Here is a 19,905-nt window from a genome sequence, read left to right as displayed (position 1 = left end):
GGTACATAACAAAGTATTGAGATAAACTTTTGGTATTGACCAAATACTTATTTTCCACCATGATTTGTAAATAAATTCTTTAGAAATCAAACAATGTGATTTTCTGTTCTTTTTTCCCACGGCCTCTCTAATATTTTCAAGTGGGAGAACTTGCACAATTAGTGGTTGACTTAATACTTATTTGCCCCACTGTATGTGTTATTGCAAGTTTGACATTTATTTTTCATCTTGTTTATAATCACATTAAATAATGACATGTCAAATACACAAATACAACTGAAATAAAAATATTTTGGGGAATATTCCAATTTTTCGCCTTTGTGTGATTACTTAATTGACAAAATTATTCAACCCCTTAGGTATGTACAACTTTAGTACTTAGTACAGCAACCTTTGCAACAATAACATCCTTTAGACGTGAAGCACTGCTTGACAAAAGTTTCTTGCAGTGATCCACAGATATCTTTGCCTATTCCTCATATGCAAAGGCCTCCAGTTAATTAACATTTTATGGCTTGCATACTGCAACTGCCTTCTTCAAGTACCACCAGAGATTTTCAATTGGATTTAAGTCTGGTGATTGCGATGGCCTCTCCAGAATCTTCCAGCACTTCTTTTGCAACCAATATGTGGTAGATATTGAGGTATGCTTAGGATTATTGTCCTTTTGGAAGGTCCGACCTCACCCAAGCCTCAGCTTTGTCAATGACTGCATGACATTTGCATCCAAGATCTACTGGTATTGAACTGGATTCACAATACCTTGCATACACTGAAGATTCCCTGTACCTGAAGAGGCAAAACAACTTTAAAGCATGACTGACCCCCCACCGTGCTTCCGTGATAGGCATCATTCTTTCTCCTCCACCTGTACCGTTGATCCATTGGCCTAAAAAGTTCCAGTATGGTCTCATCACGCCAGAGAACAGTATCCAAAAACCTTTGTGGTTTGTCCACATGGTTTTTGGCATACTTCTTGTGCTTTGGAGTCAGCAGGGGGGTGCGCCTGGGAGTTCTTGCATGGAAGCCATCATTTCGCAGAGTGCGTCGTATTGTCTACGATGAAACCTGAATACCTTCCTGTGATAGGTCCTGTCGTAGTTCCTCAGTAGTCACCCGGGGATTTTTCTCCACCTTTCGCTTTAGGTAACACACAGCAGTTGCAGACAGTAACCTCTTTCTACCAGGACCAGGTGCGTTTCCACTGTATCTTTAGCTTTAAACTTGCGGACTATTCTCCCAATTGTGTCTTTAGTCCTTTTGCTATCTTTTTATATCCATATCCTTGCTTGTGAAGTGAACTAACCAACTCTCTGAACTTTTTTGAACATTCATTGGACTTCACCATGTTGTAAAGATGTCATTAACTGCCACGAAGAGCCATGTGTCACATTCCTGTAAAATCTGCTTAATTGCTGCTCATTAGGGTTCCATTCACATCTCCAGATGTTTTCATCAACTGTTTGACAACACCTGATGGAAACCCTTGTTCTTAAGAGTGATGGACTTGGGGGTTTGAATAATTTTGTCAATGAGGTAATTACAGAGAGGCCATTAATTGGAATATTCCCAAAAATATTTTTGTTATTTCAGATGTATTTGTCTATTTGACATGTCATTATTTGCTGAGATTATAAACAAGGAAAATGAATGTCGAACATACAAAAACACTTATCCACTGTGGGGGATGAATAATTTTGAACACAACTGTATACTATATAAAGTGGCAGGAGGAGGAACATCTTGAGTCATACAATTTGCAAGTCTAACAAATCTTTGGGGAAAAAATAGGAATATTTGAAGTTGTGTGGGGAAAAAATTGTCCAATTGCATTTAAAAATCCATTGAAAATTGATATTATTTTTGATTGTTCACAATACCGAGAGAGGTTGACAGAGTGTATCTTAGGTTGCAGATCTTCTCACGCTGTAAAGATGCCTGAACATTGCGACTCATTTTCACCCGAGGCGCTAGGTGCTAGCAACACTCCTAACAACACCAACTTTATGGAGGGGAACACACACATTTTGAAAAAGCTTGGCATAAAACACAATCTAGTCATCTTCTACACCCAGCCTGCTAAATACTCCTGCCAATTCTGTATGACTAATGTCACTACAGAGTATATACATCCTCTACTGCATATACAGTAGGCCTACTGTAAAGCCTATTGAATATTCATTCATTAGCCGTGCCGCTTATCCCCATTACAGTGCTTGTTGATTCCGTACACCCTGTACTGGGTGCCAGGTAATGACACACCCCAAATTGACAAACAACATTTCACAATCACACTCACATCTACAGACAATTAACATGCCTGTGTGTGATGTGTATGGGTGTGTGAGCATGGATTTACTACATAAAGTGTCTGTATCAAATGTAGGCACTTAGGATACCCTGCAAATCTCCAACATGCGGTATGCCGACCTAACCTCGGGATTTAACAGTGCGAGGATTAGCTTGACAAGATAAAGTGAAAAGCGAGAGTCTACATGATCATTTATCAGATTTTAGTTTGGAAGATTAAGTTTTAATCTACTTAGAGTAAGTATGGAACCCGCTTATTTTTCATCAGGAATGTTTCTTGACATTCCAGCTGCAATTTAGATACTGTTTGCTTATGCTATGTTCAGTGTGATAGCAGCGAAAACTAACGTGGGGGAGTTTTTTCACTCACTTAAAAGCTTTTTCACTCCTATGAAAGTGGGACAAACTGATACAAAAGCGCAACAGACTCTTAAATCTTTAAAATCTTACCAGAATGTTGAAAGATGCTCCATATAATCTGCTGTCTTACAACACTGCAAAGTTTCACAGCAAATTGTTAGCCGATAATGCTAACTATTGAAGTCAGTCTAAACTAGGCATGTGCCGGTTACCGTCTTTAAGGTTTATCGTGGTATGAAAACGTCACGGTTTCAAAACCGCAAAAGCTTGCGTAATACCATAGTACGGTATTAGTTTTTTATGTTTTGCTATTATTTTGGCTTGAAGCGGCAGCGTTCACCCCTCCCCCTCCGGTTGTTGCTTTGCCCAGTGTCGTTCGGTGACACTACACTTGAGCTTTTTCCCCCCCTCAAAAAAACGACTAAGTCACTAGAATGGGAGGAAAGACAGCCGACATGCTTGCGGAGGGTGGTTGCCAGGTGAAGCAACACCTCCAAAATGATTTTACATTTACGTGACCATCATCCGTCACTTTACAAAAAATTTAAGGTAAGTAAACGCTGTCATAAAGGTTTCCCACCAGCTACGAGACTTCACTCCAGCCTGTTTTGTGGGTCTAGTGATGGCAAAACAAATACCATAATGTAAGCTTGTTAACGAGGCAGGTAACGTGGCTAGTTGGCATGCCAAGACGGCTAACTAAGTTCGTCTCTACCATTAGCCAACCTTTGTAAAGTCTTCCGCCATTGTAAACATCTGTTCAATATAACATTTTCATGCAGTCTGTGGTTTTTTTTCTCTCTAGCACTAGCGACTTTCTGTGTTGACTGAGGGTGGATGTGTGTGTATAATGTGTAAATAATGATACGAGTCCTAAACATGCGGTGTCTGTTACTCTCAGTCTCTATTAATATTCAACTAATTAATATTAATAGTGTGGTATGTGTTGAGCAACTTCAGCTGTGGCTTTAGTCCATAAGTTGTATTTAATTCAATTTTATTTAAAATATTTCAGTTATTTATTTTTTGTTATTTTATTTCTTTAACATTATATTCATGTTGATGTTCCAATTAGCAGTATGTTGTGAAAAAAAAATCCTGTTCAATGGAAAAAAAGTGTTTTTTTTTTTGTTTTTGTTTTTTTTTTTACTTAAAATATCTAAAAAATAACACATTTTAGAGCTATAATTGCAATACTGTGAAACCGTGGTATTTTTGCTTAAGGTTATCATACTGTCAATATCTCATACCGGCACATGGCTAGTCTAAACACTAGGGCCCACATGCTTTATCATGAAGGTTCATTCAACTCAGTTAATCAAGTTGACAATATACAAAATGACTTAGGAATGCTCTGAATAAAAAGTCACTTAAAAGAACTGAAGAATTTGGTCTATGTCTACTTAAAATCTTTATTTGGCAAGAGAAATAGGAAGTTTCATTTTTTACAGTGTGAGTGAGATCCCCTTCCTACCTTGAAGAGCCTCAGGATGTTGGCCACCATGATGGAGACAGAGCTGGCCGCCGCCCCAATGACACCCACCACCTTGTCGGGTTTGGCGAAGATGGGGGTCTGTCCATTAGTGCAGCGCACATCGCCCACGTCCCTCTCAATGAGAGCCTGTACGAAGGTGAGTGACTGCTCCAGGGCGTGGGTGTCTCGTGAGCACGTGTCCAGGACACGCGCACCCAGAGTGACATTGGGGAGCAGCTCAGGGTCTTTGTTGACAAGGTCGATGGCAAACAACATGGCCTCTAGACGGTGGATCCCCTTCTCCTTTTTCAGCTCGCCGCACGGTAGCCCTCGCTCGCCCCGAGCGTGTACAGGGAATAGGCCACCTAAGATGATGTCGCCATCTAAGCGGATGGAGTGTGCATACTCCTGCTGCAGGTCCGAGTTTGGAGAGGGGGCGGCGGACCCCAGCAGGAGGCAGCTCTTCATCATCAGGAAAGGCAAGAAGTAGCATCTGCTATGCGCCATTTTAGCTTGATCAAGGTATAAATCGGTGGGCACCCAACGAGAGGGACCATGGGGGCCACCCCCTCCCCCCCACGAGGATCTGAGATGGGGGTCTAACGCCTAAAAATTCGGACCCACGTGTTCTCCTGATCTTCTGGTAATACACATTTTGTTGGACCTGCTTCACATCATTCCTGAAACACACAAAAAAAACAACTCAGCAAATTTTGGGCAATTACAGTAATTTAATTTTATTTTCATCAGTGCAACTTTTGAGGGATGTTTAGTCATTTAAGGGAAAAAAACAACAACAAAAAACAAAAAAAAAACATCAAAAGCAAAAATGCAAGAGTGGTGTTTCTGCTTTTTTATTTGGGGAAATATGTATACACACAGAGACACAAAAAGGCATGAACATTTTAATTTGCTGATAAAGTATGCCCAGTGTGTAGGTGGTAGCACCACCAAAACTTGATTGAACCCCTCTGCTCCTGTTTTGGAGTATGAGAGACAAACAGTGTGGCCAAATTGTGGATTTTGCCCAATTGGGCTATTTTCAAAATCTTATCTTAGAAGGGTGGTTGTAATTTGGACTGGATTTTATTGAATTGTGTGGGTTTCACAGTGTGATTAGGCTGGAGAGTCTTACCCGTTACAACCCAGGAGAAACATGCCACCAAACTTAGTTTTGTGTTTTCAAGTGTTCACATGGTGGAGCACCGCCCTGTAAGGAGCTTTCATATTTTTGCAGTTTCAGCCCCCTAAAACGACATCTCCGTCTAATATGATATTGACATCTAGAAAGGTTTTTTTCTGCTGTGATTTGGACATTTTTTTTGGTTTATTTTAGATTGAGAGTCAAACTTTGAGATATGAGCACTGTATTGTAAAAGTGAAGTCAACTTACTTCACAAAAAGTAGCAGTTTGGCAGAGAGAAAACAATCAAAAAAGAGGCTTTAAGTTGTAAATCTGAAACGTAATATGATTCAAAATATATGATTTTGGGCAATTACATGAAATATGATTCAAATTCAAAACAAGTACTGTCCTGTACTTTGCCTTAGGAAAGTGTGCCAGTAATGCTACTATTAAATGGGCAAGCAAATAGCATTTTCTGACTGTACTCTAGTTGTAAAGACCTTCTTGCAGGGACGTCCAAACCGGTCCTCAAGGGCCACTGTGGGTCCTGGTTTTTGTTCATACATACTAATCGAGCACAGACAGTTTGACCAATGAAGTTTCTGCTAAAACAAGCAACACCCGACTGCAATCAACTAGTTGCACATGTAAGATTGGTGAAAAGGTGTTGTTTTGTTGGAATGAAATCAGGCACCCACTGCGGCCCTATGTGCAATAGTTTGGACACGCCTGCCTTAGTGCATTATTTTTATTTCTTGATTCTCATCTCAACACAAGAAATGTTTAAAAAATAAGTGCCAAAATGCCTAAAGACTGAGAAAAAAATAGTGCAAAATTGCTAAAATATAGCAATGAACTCTTTCACTTCTTCAGACTGCCAGATTTTTGTAGGCGGGGATTAAAGTGTGTGAAATGCTGTCACCACAGGCCTGTCATGACTCATGAATAGGCTTTCTTCCACTCTACTATAGGGACTGAGCCCCTTCAGCCTACCAGTGGACATATGCCGTAATGGCCACTTCCGCGTTCAAAATGTTGCCCAGTTCCACCACTACAGCTTGCAGTGGGCCATGAGGCTACAGTATGTGTCCAAGTTACAACCACTGCAGCATCAGAGTACTTGTGAGGTGGTCATTGTGAATACCTCGTGTAAAAGGAGACAAATATTATCCAGACTCCAGAGCTAACAGTGAATGTTATAATATCCCACCTCTTTGGCCTCCCTCAAAAGACCCTCTATAAACTGCCGCTCGCATTATAAATCGTACCCCATTCATCCTCCACATCACTCCAGTTCTCCGCCAGCTCCATTGGCTCCCGGTCCACTTCCGCATCCAGTTTAAAGTTACATTCAAGGCCATCCACAACCTAGCCCCTACCTGTCCGACCTCCTCCATACTTCAACTCCCTCCCGTGGCCTTAAGTCGTCCACCTTGATACACCTGCCCCCCCCCCCCCAACTCGCCTCTGCACCATGGGGAGCAGAGCATTCAGCCGCTCTGCGTCCCGGCTTTGGAATTCACTACCACGCGACCTCAGGAACACAGACTCACTCCCCCTTTTTCAATCGAAACTCAAAACTCACCTGTTCAGACTCGCATATCCATAATAATCCCTGATTTCTTTGTGCTTTACTGTTCTGCTAATATTTTCATAGATTTGTATTTTATTGTTTTTAATGTTTTATAATTATTTTTACTGTTTTTAAGTCTTTAATTTGTTTAATTGTTTTTTTAAATGATTGTACAGTGACCTTGAGTGCCAGAAAGGTGCCTTCAAATAAAATGCATTCTAATTATTATTATCATTATTGCCAAAACCCCACTGAACTACAATGGAGGCAGCTGCTGCCCACCGGAATTTAAGAAGCTGCTTGCATCGCATACTGCCTCCCATAGTACTTGAGCAATATTCAGAAAGAGCTGGACGGCAAGGAGCCAATGACAGCAGGCATGTACTTGATTGACAGCTGAAGGTCTGCCTCAGTGGACACACCCACACGGATGGAAGAAAGAATTTACTGTTCCTCATTGTTTATACTGTAGTCACTGATGGCGTAGTGGAGCACTCGCCTTACATTGGCGCAGGTGTCGTGGAATTAATACCCAATCTTTGCTGTGTGATTGGGGGTGCGAATAGAATAGGAGTAGTCCGCCTTTTGCCCGAGGTTAGCTGACAGGCTCCAAGCACCCTGCGACCCTGACAACGATAAGTGGTATTACACCCACACTTGTATTTTTCCCTGTATTTTCTTTCTTTGAATTTTTGCACCACCACAGCTGTCATCAAACCTCATTGTATATTGGGTATGATCACAATAAAGGCATTAAGTTCAATTCAATGTTAAAAATGGATAGTATACTGTATGTGGAGTTTTTTTTAATTCATTCAAATATAGAAAACCTGTCTACAATACTTTTTACTATATTGTCTCAAATTTACAAAACATTTGTTTGTCACTTTACACGGTCTTTCAGCAATGGATATTGGAACACAAATGGTGCAATGACACATGTAGACGCGAATAAAATGGAGAACCCGAATATTTGTGGTTCAGGGCCCACTGATTCATCTATTAAGATATTAGTGTTTTCAGTTATGAATAAAGCACAAATCTCAAAGCAAAACTGTATTGCAGTAGGAGCAACCTCCCCCACCACCACCACCACACACACACACACACACACACCTGCTGAGCAGGGTATACCAATAAGCAATAGCACATCACCTTTCATTCATTTTCAATAAAATAACATTACACCCAAAGACAATAAACATACAACAATCCTTCCAAAACTGCACAAAGAGGAAAAGTTTCATGAGTATTTTATTGTTCGAAACAGCATGACAAGCCAGCAATCCAAAGATTTCAAGGTGAAAGTCTCATCAAAATTTACAGCAGACTTACACTCCCCAACCACTCAATTATGTACAGTAGGTTGCTTTTGTCAACTGCACATGCTCATAACGCGAATCTCCTGTTCTACCACATCCCGAAGGTGTTCTATTGGATTTAGATCTGGTGACTTTGGCAACCACTTGACAGTGAACTGTCATCTTCAAGAAATCATACTGAGATAATTAGAGCTTTGTGCCATGAGGCATTATCCCGGCATAGCCATCAGAAGATAGGTAAACTGTGGTCATAATAGGATGGACATTTGGGCTGGGAACCTCTTGTTACCTTGCTCTCTCTTGTCTTAATGGATTGGGCGTCGAGCGCCTTCAATGGCAGCTGTAGAGTTAACTGACACACTATTATGGTGGAAGATTTTGGTAGCAACTTGTTGGTTCTTTGTTATTATTAAAAAAATAAATAAATAAAATAAACATTGACACCTTTTTTAAAACGACATATAGATTATTCGCATGAGCATATCGATAACCTTTTGGGATGCTAAGTATCACGATATATTGTTAAAGCCCCACAGCAGGCCTGTATGCCTTTTCCTTTTTTTTACCTCTACCAGTCATCAGCACTCATTCCACACACCTGTCCTGCACACCTGGTCATTACCACAGCCTCCCTTCATAAACACCCACAGTCCTCTGCTCCATTGCGAGTTTGTTAGCCTTCACTGCAACTTACGAGCGTTTCTAGTTACCTTGTCTTGCCGGATTTTTGATACACTTTTTGACCTCGTGGATTTTTGCCTCTAGCCTGCTCCTCGTCTCTAGCCTCTCCTCTGCCTTTTCTCTGTGACCTGAACCCTGCTACAGGACCGGATCTAGACGCATCCTGCCTGGGCCTTCACCTTGCTCGTCCCCCCCCTGCTCGAACAGCCTTCCGTGCTTCTCCAAGGGCCAATACTTCTTCCTCTCAGAACCATTGTTAATAAATCTGCTCTGAGCACTGCATTATTGGGTCCGTTTGTTCTCTGAGCCCTGTCATATATCACTGTTCCGATATTTTGTCACACCCCTAATGGACATGGTCAGCGACAATACTCGTTTAGGAAGTGGCATTGCAATGATGCTCAATTGGTACTAAGAGGCCCAAGGTGGGCAAAGAAAATATTCCCGACATTACACCACCACCACTAGCCTGAGCCGTTGATACAAGGGAGGAAATGTTGATGTTAAATTCTGACCCCACCATCCGAATGTTGCAACAGTAATCGAGAGTCATCACACCAGGCAGTTTTTCCAATTTTCTATTGTCCAGTTTCGGTGAGCCTGTGTGAAACGTAGCCTCAATTTGCTGATCTTAATGTGTGTGTGACACCAATAAGCGTGTTAATTTCATATTTCACGCGATGTTTTATGCTCCTGAATGAAATGGACTGCTTGGATGTGTCTGGAAGCAATAGTTTTATATATTCCATTTTTGAATCCTGCGCCATGAAAATGAGTGACTTCCGGCTTCAGTCTCGGGTTTAGGACGAATGCGAACGTGACGTCACCCGGGTTGCTTTGCTTTATAGCATGCAGATGGACTGCGGATTCAGCTGATTTTCCAGATTAATTCGTTTATTTTTCGAATCACGCCAGCCAAACAGCTGCAGAAAGTTGTTGCCGCACAGGGAGAGGCGTGTGAGCCTTTTTGGGTTTCAGATGGTTCCAATTCACCGGCGGATATTGGCCAAAACAAGCCCAACTACTGTCGGACCGTTGGACTTACAAGGAAGTGAGTAAACATTGTATTTTGTATTATATAAATACTGGGATCAAGGCACACATTTTAATACTGAGGTGGCTTGTATTTTGTGACTGATTATCCACCGGGAATGCCACTCGGCCGATGGCTTGTTTGCACAGCCCCCTCTATACTCGGCTCATTGCCCTCTTCGTGTGCCCGGTGTTCTGTCAAATTTTCAACCCCATCAAAATTTGCAACTCTGTGTTAAAAATGGCCGCAAATACTTCGATTACAAAGTAAACACTACAAACTTTCTTTAAATAAAGGACTACTGTACTTATGTTTAATCATGGACGGACATGTAGAAAAGTTCTCGTCAGACACATCCTGCCACGTTAGCTGCACAACAACTGCAAGCCGCTCTCTCACCGTTTACGTCTTCACTGTTTGGTAAAGCATTATATTATGCCATATTCGTGCTGACCATGTGGCAGCTGCGCGCTCCAGCGACGTCGGCCGGTTTGTCTGGCTGTACTCTCCAGCTGTTTCCCCGGCGAACTCTCCTGTCCGCAGCAGGGGAACGAGCTGTAACTTGCTCGCCGCCGAGTGGGTTGCTGATCGGCGAAGACAATTGACAACCCCGCCATCATGTGACATGGTCCGGGCTAGTTTTGTGTGATTTTTCTCTTCGAAAAGCAAAAATAAGACTTTGAGATGTCACCTGGTTCGGGTTAGCATGTCGGCTAGCTGTCACGCCTCTTGGTTTGTTTTTATTCTCCGAAGCCGGGGCAGGGAAATGACAAAAGCCGGACTAACTACGGTGGCATAAAATATCATTCGGTAGGTGCGACAGTAAAGGTGTTGTCGACAGTTTTGACCATTATGGTGTAATTTTGCCATGTCATACTGAATAAATGCATTTTTACTATTTCATATTCCAGTTAGCACAAGACTGTCATTTGTCATGACCATACCATTTATTTAGCAATTGGGGAAAAAAACTTCAATAAAAAGAATATCCTGTAAAAATACTGGAGTAGAGAGACTGAAACAATGACATTTTGCGACTCTCTTCGTCGCGTTTTCCTCGTTCTGAATAATTTCCCCTCAACGGGTTGAATTGTAAATCAGATGAAACCATGACCCTGCCAACATCATCCTCCTGTTGGGGACGCTAGAGCAGTGTTTTTCAACCTTTTCTGAGTCACGGCACGTTTTTACATTGAAAAAATCTCGCAGCACACCACAAACCAAAAATGTTCCAAAGTTACTTTCTGAACAGGATATTTATTTATAAAATTGTTTCTCAATATTTATACGTAGTCAGTGTGAAACGAGCCTGTTTACAGTAGATGAACCCAAAGCTGATATACTGGCAGTAATTTTCATCAACAGCTCTCAGTCTCTGTTTTTATTTTTATTTTTTTAATTGCAGTTAGGCCTGAAAAGCTCAGAATTAGCAGACAGGGGGAGTTTAGCAATGTCTTTAACCGCATCAAGGCCGAGCAGCTCGCTGACAATAGCTTTGCAGGCAGGTTGTTAAGGTTTCTGCCACAGTGTGGAACTTTGGATTTAGCAACAAGTTAACTGGCTTTGGGGGCTTTCTCATTTACCTTTGTAGCTTTTCTCAAAAAAGTTGCCTGTTTCTCTGTGTTTTAACAAAGGCGAACAAAATAGTCCATCGACTTGTTTTGAAGTGACGGGTGTTTCATTTGGGGATGATGTTTAGGATAGCTGCTCGTGTCGCGTTCCAGAACTGCTCAGATTTTTAGCCGTCAGCCACCTTCCTGCCCTTGCCAATGTGTTGGAATAAAACACAGGGTGAGGATTGACTGTCATCACATATGGATAAGATGGAAAAGGCGCTTTCGTGAATATTGGCTCTGGACACGTCTAATCAAATGATGTACAGTAGACGTGCTAGGGTCCACATTGTTGCGGACAGCAAGGTAACTGATGACTAGAAATCCGAGCAGTTATTGAACGCGACAAGAGCAATACCTCGCTCATCTGCACACGACCGCAACTTTCTACCTCCTCCTTCCTTCCTACTGCAACTCAGTCTGACGACGTAAAAAATAAAATAATATAAAAATGCGATATTGGATAATTTCTCGCAGCACACCAGTTGAAAAACACTGCGCTAGAGCCCTACAATGGTAGGCGTGGCTAAACAGCAGATTAAAAGACTAATTTCATCTGCGCTTTGCCAAATTGTTTTATATGGTCGAATCGTCTCAAAATATGATTCTAATTCACATAATAATGCTATTTAAGACTTTTTTTTTTTAATCCTGTCATATGTTAACTAACAGGAGTAGCATACGGTGTGGTGTTCTGCTGCTACTGAAGTGGTTATTGGAGTTACTGTTGCCTTTCTATCAACTCAACCCAGTTTGGCCAAGTCTCCTCTGACCTCTGGCATCAACAAGTCAATTATGCCCACAGAACTGAGGCTCACAGGATGCTCTCTCTTTTTCGGACCATTCTCTGTAAACCCTAGAGATGGCTGTGCATGAAAATCAGTAAGCGGATCTTCATGGGGGCCAGGGGGGCCAGCCCCGCCCCCGGTGGGCGAAAAGTTTCATTGCATGTAATTGACTTTCCTATACACTACTGTCTATGATTTTAAAATTAAGAATTTTCTGGGAAAATATTGTCTATAAAAGTTATAAAGCAATAAAACAAACAACAAAAATGAATTTAATGAACAAAAAAAGATATTTTTATAATGGGTCAAAATGATTTTTCGAACAGATCATGTGACTATCACCTTAGGCCATCATTTGCTTTGCCAAAACCACACGAGGACCGAAGAGGCAAGATGGATATTGGGGGTGCACGGCAGTGACGTGCGGTGAGGTTCATGGTTGGTGAGGCACTGACTCCTTTAGTGTCAGATTTCCAAATATATAAATCAAAAAGGGTAGCTTATTCAATTGGCTACTGGTTATTTCATATCTCATCAGCATTCTTCACAAAACAGGCACACACGGTACATATTATCGATACGTAAAAGTAAGAAAATAACATGCATTTGCTCTACACCCTCAATGTGTTGGCCGTCACCATTCTATAATTAATGCAACATAAATGAGAGTAAAGAGTGGTGTACAAGACCACAGAATTCAATTCTGACCTTTAGTGAAATATTCAGTTGTTTTTAAAACTTTTAATTCTGAAACTTTAATCAATTTATTACAGATTGCTAAACAAAAAGTGTGAAAAGAAAAATAATACCACAAAAACCGGCGTTACTTTGGAAGGGCATAGGTTTTGTCTCAACATTCGTAGGGACGATATAACAGCATAACCTGCATGTAGGTACACTTTTTGCTGGGGACGGGACATTAATTGGACCAAACAGATTGGATGAAGGGGGCAAAGGGCCACATTTCTAATGTATATGAACCTAATTAATTAATTGGCAAAATGATCAATGCAAAATAAATCCTTATCTACTGATAATAACTTTTACGTGCATTGGTTTATGATACACTGTTCAATTCAAACCTTTGTTTTCAAAAAATACTAAAGAAACATTTTGAAAACTTCCTGAATAAATGTCTGGTTTTTATTAGCAAACATAAACATAGTGAAAATAATTCACTTAATAATGGTAGGGTCAATTCTATCCTTACAACATACGGAACTATTGAAAGATCTAAATTCTCTATATAACTGAACATTATATCATGCAAAAAAGGTAAGGTTGCTTAAAAGTTGGTGGGGATAATTTTAGCATGCTGAAAAGTTGGTCGTGTTATGTCCCTACCGTCCCTATGCAAACCTACGCCCTTTTAGTAAAAGTCCTCCTTATTTTCCTTTACTTTAAAAATAAAATCTCTCCGCCTCAATGGAGAGGATTGCTTCAATTAGATCGTTCTGTGTTCTATTTGACAAGCCAGAAAACACAGTGGATGTGTCCAAATGTCTAGCTAACCTTTCATCTTTCTCAGCAAAACCATGTAATCGTTCTACATATATGCCACTTTTAGAAGAGCTACACGCTCATCGTTACCACCAAATGTTAACTCCTGTTTAGCTAGGATGCAGGTTGCATTAATGAGGTCTTTCAAACTCTTTTTCTTTACCTTAGCTTTTGAGGATGCTACCGTTGAGCTTCCGCTGTTCGTCAAAGCCAAATCGATCCTTGAGCTTCCAAAAGTTTTTAAAGCAAACAGGCTTTGAATGTGAGTGGTCGAGCTCTCATGTTTGCTGAGGCTTCGTGGTAGTTTTTTAATGTCACAATATCTCGTGTTAGTCCAGACATTGGCTCAAGTTGAGAAGAAAAGGCAGGGAAAGCAGCAAAGGCGATTTTTCGAAAGACAGCCACATAGACAGTCTTTTCGGGTGTACCAGTCCGTTTGAAAAGCGCGAGTTATCCTCGGTCCCGTAGTTTGAAGCAAACCTTTTAGCTCCGGACAACACCGGCGTTGTGTTAACCGCGTCCACTTTTAACGGAAAGTCCAGTTTCACGTACGCCCCCTTGCAGTGCGGCAGAGTACTATCTGCCGCAGCCTGTGTCTTTTCACTGCGGTTTTATTTCCCATCAGCAAAACTAAATATGTCGCTAACAAACATTAAACTTTAAGGGTTAAAGACATTAGCCAGACTGAGGAAAATCAGGTCAAATAAACGTATCTGGAAACATTATAATGGCGACATGCAGATGTACGGCAACCAGCACGCTCCAATTCCATGTATCAACCCAGTTTGTTAAGGATTGCGCAATCAGAGGTGAGGCTTTACTCATTGCTGCCGCACCTCTCGTTTCATTTCTTTATTTGAACAGGAAATAGGCAAATTCAGCGATTTTGACTATAAAAAATGTTTGAAATGAGTCATAAATAAAGAGCAATGGACAAATATTAATATAAATTTGATGCTATTATTATTTTTTTGTCATGATGACAGGTGAGGCTCTGCCTCACCTGCCTCCCCTGACCGCACGTCACTGGTGCACGGTATCCATTTTTTGAAACCGATACCGATAAATTCCTGCTCCTCAAAGCCGATACCAATACAATAACCGATAATTATATATATATAATTTTTAAATGAATATTCTTCTGAGTTTTTGAACACCTGTAGGTCAAAAATACTAGTGGTGGATTTGAATATTGTGCTTTGTCAGCAGATAAAACATTCGGTGCAACAGGAAAGAAGACTTTTGTGGTCTTGGTCCATGAAACAACTTTCTTAACCTGGCAATTATAGGACAGCAAAGCTATCAATAACCACAAGGCCCCTCAAGAACTTGTAAACATAACACTGTAGAATGCAAACATTTGCTAATTGCCATGGTAAAGTTTATCACTTAGTGATGGAAAAATACGGCCTCTAGAACAGTAACAAAACTTTGGATACTGGCAAAACAGGAGTGGAAACAAACGCACACATCCCAATCCACCGACACCGTGCCAAAATTAATATTAATAGGCCCGATAATATATATTGTTATTGGATTTATTGGGATGACGTCATAATTCCTAATATCGGACCGATAATTATCGGACTGATAATTATCGTGCACCTTCAATGGATATACAAAATTTTTTCAAACCTAAGCTTTCAAAAGTGACAATAACTACTGCGCAAGAACCAATGATTGAAAATGTGGACCATGAAACGCTAGAGACCACCGAGAGCGGTGTTTCAATTTGCCCCACTAAAGACGCTAATTGTATAACAGAGCCACCACCGGTGTCTTGCCAATGTAGTTAACCCCGTCAAAAATTTGTGTCCACTGGCCGCGGCAGCGCACACACACATATTAGTTACGAGTTATGTCGACTTAAACAATGAATTGAAGCCAGAAAAGAACCACAGTCATATATTTTGGACATCGATGTTTATTAAACTGGAGAAACTCCAAACAGGACTTGAATTACAGTAATATCAGTTATAGGTCATCCCATGAGTAAAACAGTGAAAAATTGCCTTTTTTTACATTCAGTACGTATGTTACGTTATATGACAGGAAAAAAAATATATATATTTTATTTTTAATTTTTTTTTTTTTTTTTTAAATGGATGTGCCATGTTTTAAAACCTCATAGATAACTACATCACCAAAAGACGGAAATCAAGCAAACCAGTGCAGCGCAGTGGCTTCACCAAGGGGATACAATTTTTGACTGGGGTAACTACATTGGCAAAACATCGGTGGGCGTACCATATTCAATGGATGATGATCTTGGCGAAAAGTATAGCCTAAGCAGCCTGATTTGGAATTCCTCTAAAGAATGATGGGTAACAAAAAACGCTCATTTTCAACTTATTATTATAAATATTCTTGTAAGTTAATTTTTTTTCTGACATTGCGTTTCGGGGTCATCAACATTTTGTGACACCCGCCGACCCCCCCACCCCCTACCCCAAAAGTCAAACTCCGTCTATGTGAGACAAGGGCGTAGGTTTGGTCTCAACATTGGTAGGGACGATATAACATGTACACTTTTTGCTCGGGCTGGGACATGAAGAAAACCAAATAGATTATTGAACTGAGGTCAGGGTTACATTTCTGGCGAATATGAACCAAATTGATTGATAGGCTAATCAGGGGTGCTCATTACGTCGATCGCGATCGACCAGTTGATCACAACGCTAGTGTGGGAACTTTTTTCATGCACATAGTTAATTATGATTATGTTGTGTTGTGTGAGCAACATATGAGGTTATGCAGCACACTAAGCAGCTTCTTGCTCACGTTTTTCTGGTTCTATAGTTTCCAGCAGAGTTTACTACATTTCTCACAGTTTAATTAATGTTAACAGTAGAAAACACAAACAGAAGGACACTTCTCTCTAAGCAGCTTCCTACTCGAGTTTTGCAGGTTAGCAAGTTCACACAGTTTAATGCTATGCTAACTCTGATCCAGGTTGGACTTTCAGTAGCAAAATTAGTGGTGTGCTTCCCACCTCCATAACATTGGCGTCTTTTTTAATTACTTACAGTGGCTGCTGCTGGCCGAAAAAAAACTAATATCCCTGGTCTTCGAAGGAGGCGGCATGTTGTTGATATGTATTTCTGTCGGTTGGGTCAAGCCATTTCTCATCAGCCAATCAAACGTGTGTTTAAGGGGGGGGAAATGGACAGGCGCATACAGCAAGTGAAAAGGGGTATATGTAAGTTTGAACATAATGAAAATAATTCACTTAGTAATGGTAGGGTCAATTCTTTCCTTACAACATATGGGTAGATTAATTTAATTAAGATCTAAATTACCTGTATAACTGAACTCATTATATAATCCATATTAGGTTGCTTAAACGTTGGTGGGGACAATTTCAGCATATTGAAAAGGTGTTATGTCCCTACCGTCCCTATACAAACCTACGCCCTTGATGTGAGAATCCCACTAGACCAGCAGTTTCTGAAATACTCAGACCAGTCCGTATAGCACAAACAACCGTCTCACGTTTAAAGTCACTTAAATGGTCTCTCTTCCCTACTCTGATGCTCAGTTTGAACAGCAGCAGATCTTTACCATGTCTACATGCCTAAATGCATGTGATTTGCCAATTTGAAATTTGCGTTGACTAGCAGTTGGGCAGGTGTGCCTAAAAATGACCGGTGAGTGTTTGTCACTTAACAATCACAACCAAACCTAAACATGAAATCGTTTGCATATGCGTGTTGTTTAATAAGCTGCAAGTGAAGTAAATGATGTACCTTTCGTCCCTTGTCGGGAGTTTCCGGAGCGTCTCCTGCTATTACTTGCGTCTGTCTCCCACCGCCACTCCAAAAATAAACACACACAAAAACGACACACTTTGGTATGACTGCCGTACCCAAGCAAATGAAAATGACGTCAATGAAGTCTGTTCGGACACCACCATAGACCCGGACTGCGTGTTGGGCGAGGTACAATGGGTGGGCGGGAGACAACACTCGAGCAGTGAAAGTGAGTGAGGCGCGCGTGCACAGGTGGATTGAAAGACGGTTTCTTGTAAGGAAACTCCCCCGTGCCTGGAGACTCCTAGAGGGAGGACGATGAAACGACACCACATTCATTCGTCCACGTTCTACTTTGAATAAAATATATTCTCAACTCAGTTGATTTATTGGAATTTAACCGGCTCTTCAATTTCCCTTAAATTAATGAAATTTCACTTACTTCCACTAGTTACTTCTTTTAGTTACACCAACTCGTGAGACAATCGAATACAAAATGACAATCCCATTGACTTTCTGTATATTTGTTGAATATATGTGTGGTGATGTTGTTTGTTTTTAAACGTACAATCTCCTTTAATGCAGTTAATTGGTTTGTCATATTCAAATGGAGAACACAAATATTTTCTTTTTGGTGCTCGGAACTCGGAACCCTTGGTAGGCTTTTTGTATATCCAAGGTATTACTTTGAAACGACTGAGAAAGCTGCATATACGTAAGTGTGTCGCTGCTTCCCTCTGCTGGTTATATCAGGAGAAAGTGGCTTGTGCACTTTTTTTTTTTTTTTTTAATTAACGGTAATTCAAACAATCACACACAACACAACAAGCACAAGGATGTGAAATGCAAAGAAACAAAAGCATACATGAAAAAAACAAAAAAAAAAACAAAGGAGGCACATTACACTCGTGCCACTCGTGGCAGAATTCTCTCAAAATACAAGGCACTTCAATTGTCACCAGGGCTGTCAACAGACTTGCAGTGGCCCGGGGACAAGAGAACATTATAGATATGTATAGATCTCCCATCTCTTTCTCTCCTCGGCTCAACGCGAGCAGTATGTCTTGTCATACCGCGGCTCGATAGGCTACACGCGGCCGATGACAGACTTGAATCAGGCTTTGGTCACGGTGATCGCAAATGTAAACGTTCAGTGTTAGCGGCTGTTGTGCACTTACCGACATCACCGTCCACAGCCAACTCTAGCCCTAATTCTCTGGCTTCTTGTCCCCCTTTTAAAAAGTTCTTGTTCACCTCTATGATATTCATCTCTTTTTCTTTTTTCTTTTTGTTTCTGCTCACCCGATTTATGACGACTCAACATGTTTAGAGTTTATAACAATGACAGATTTTATTTATGATTTAAATAAAAAAAAGAAATATGTGAATATAAAGTAAAATAAATTCAGGGTCAGTCAGGGGCCCCTATGGTCCTGAGGCCCGGGTCAACATATCCGGTTGCCCCCCTCTGTCGATGGGCTTGATTGTCACACTTATAAAATCAAAATAAGTACAAAAAAATACATATACACAAAACTAAGAGTCAATCAAAGATATATCCCTGAGATAATGTAGTGTTCTTATTCTTCGAATTGCTTAAGTGTATCTATATAAGAATTAAATTCCAAAAGAAAGAGCCGAAAATATGGCGTGGACCTTGAAACTCTCACCTTTAAAACATTAAAAATGTAAAATTTACCAAGCAACAACATCATGGTTTGTGCACCCCTTCCCTATGGAGGACCAAAGCTGCCAAAATTCAAAACAAAAATAAAAATAAATCAATCAATAAAAAGCAAAATAAAAACGAAAATAAATACAAAAATAAGAAATATGATACAAAAATTAAATATTAATACAAAAATAAATTTGGAAATAAGTAGGTAATTAAATAAAAGTAGAAATAAAAATATATATACAAAAATAAGAAATTACATTAAAAATGTAAGAATAAATACAAAAATAAATGTGGGAATAAATACAAAAATAAATATATTGATTGAAATAAATGTCAATCAATAAATAAAAACGCTTTGCCATATATTTACTTATTTCATTGTCAGTGCCAACGTTCAAGTGGAAATGTTATTCAAATGAGGGGGCGGTACTACATGTGTTGAACTATTCACCCATTGGTCGATCGACATGCCAGTTCAGTGATCCTCTCGATCGACGAAGTAATGTCTGCCTTCCTGCTGCTTGCTTGCTTCGTAAAATAATGGGACGAGACGAGAAGGTCGGAATCCAAGCGGCTACGGGATGCTGGCAATCGGTTGGATGAGGACAAGGTGCGTATTAAATTGGTAATTTGGTGTGTGTTTTTTAAAAAAACTTTTTACTTAAGTCCAGTTGAGGTATGTTGAATCTATATAATCT

General features: G+C 40.4%; 1 protein-coding gene across 2 annotated transcripts in view; it reads right to left on the bottom strand.

Moving 5' to 3' along the window:
* LOC130916220 (metabotropic glutamate receptor 8-like) overlaps positions 1 to 17,757 on the bottom strand; it is an 86,574-nt gene extending 68,817 nt beyond the window's left edge. Inside the window, exons 1-2 of one of the 2 annotated variants that reach the window (XM_057836743.1) lie at positions 17,527 to 17,757; positions 4,145 to 4,824 (exon numbers count right to left, since the gene is read on the bottom strand). In XM_057836743.1, coding sequence (XP_057692726.1) covers positions 4,145 to 4,651 — 507 coding nt within the window. In that variant the 5' untranslated portion in view covers positions 4,652 to 4,824; positions 17,527 to 17,757. Of the gene's footprint in view, positions 1 to 4,144; positions 4,825 to 13,943; positions 14,735 to 17,526 lie in introns of those variants that run through there. The other variant, XM_057836744.1, reaches the window with a different exon arrangement.
* Between the last annotated feature and the right edge of the window lie 2,148 nt (positions 17,758 to 19,905).

This window comes from Corythoichthys intestinalis, chromosome 5 (genome assembly GCF_030265065.1).
Source record: "Corythoichthys intestinalis isolate RoL2023-P3 chromosome 5, ASM3026506v1, whole genome shotgun sequence".
Taxonomy (NCBI): Eukaryota; Metazoa; Chordata; class Actinopteri; order Syngnathiformes; family Syngnathidae; genus Corythoichthys; species Corythoichthys intestinalis.
This window is presented reverse-complemented; position numbering and strand designations above follow the sequence as displayed.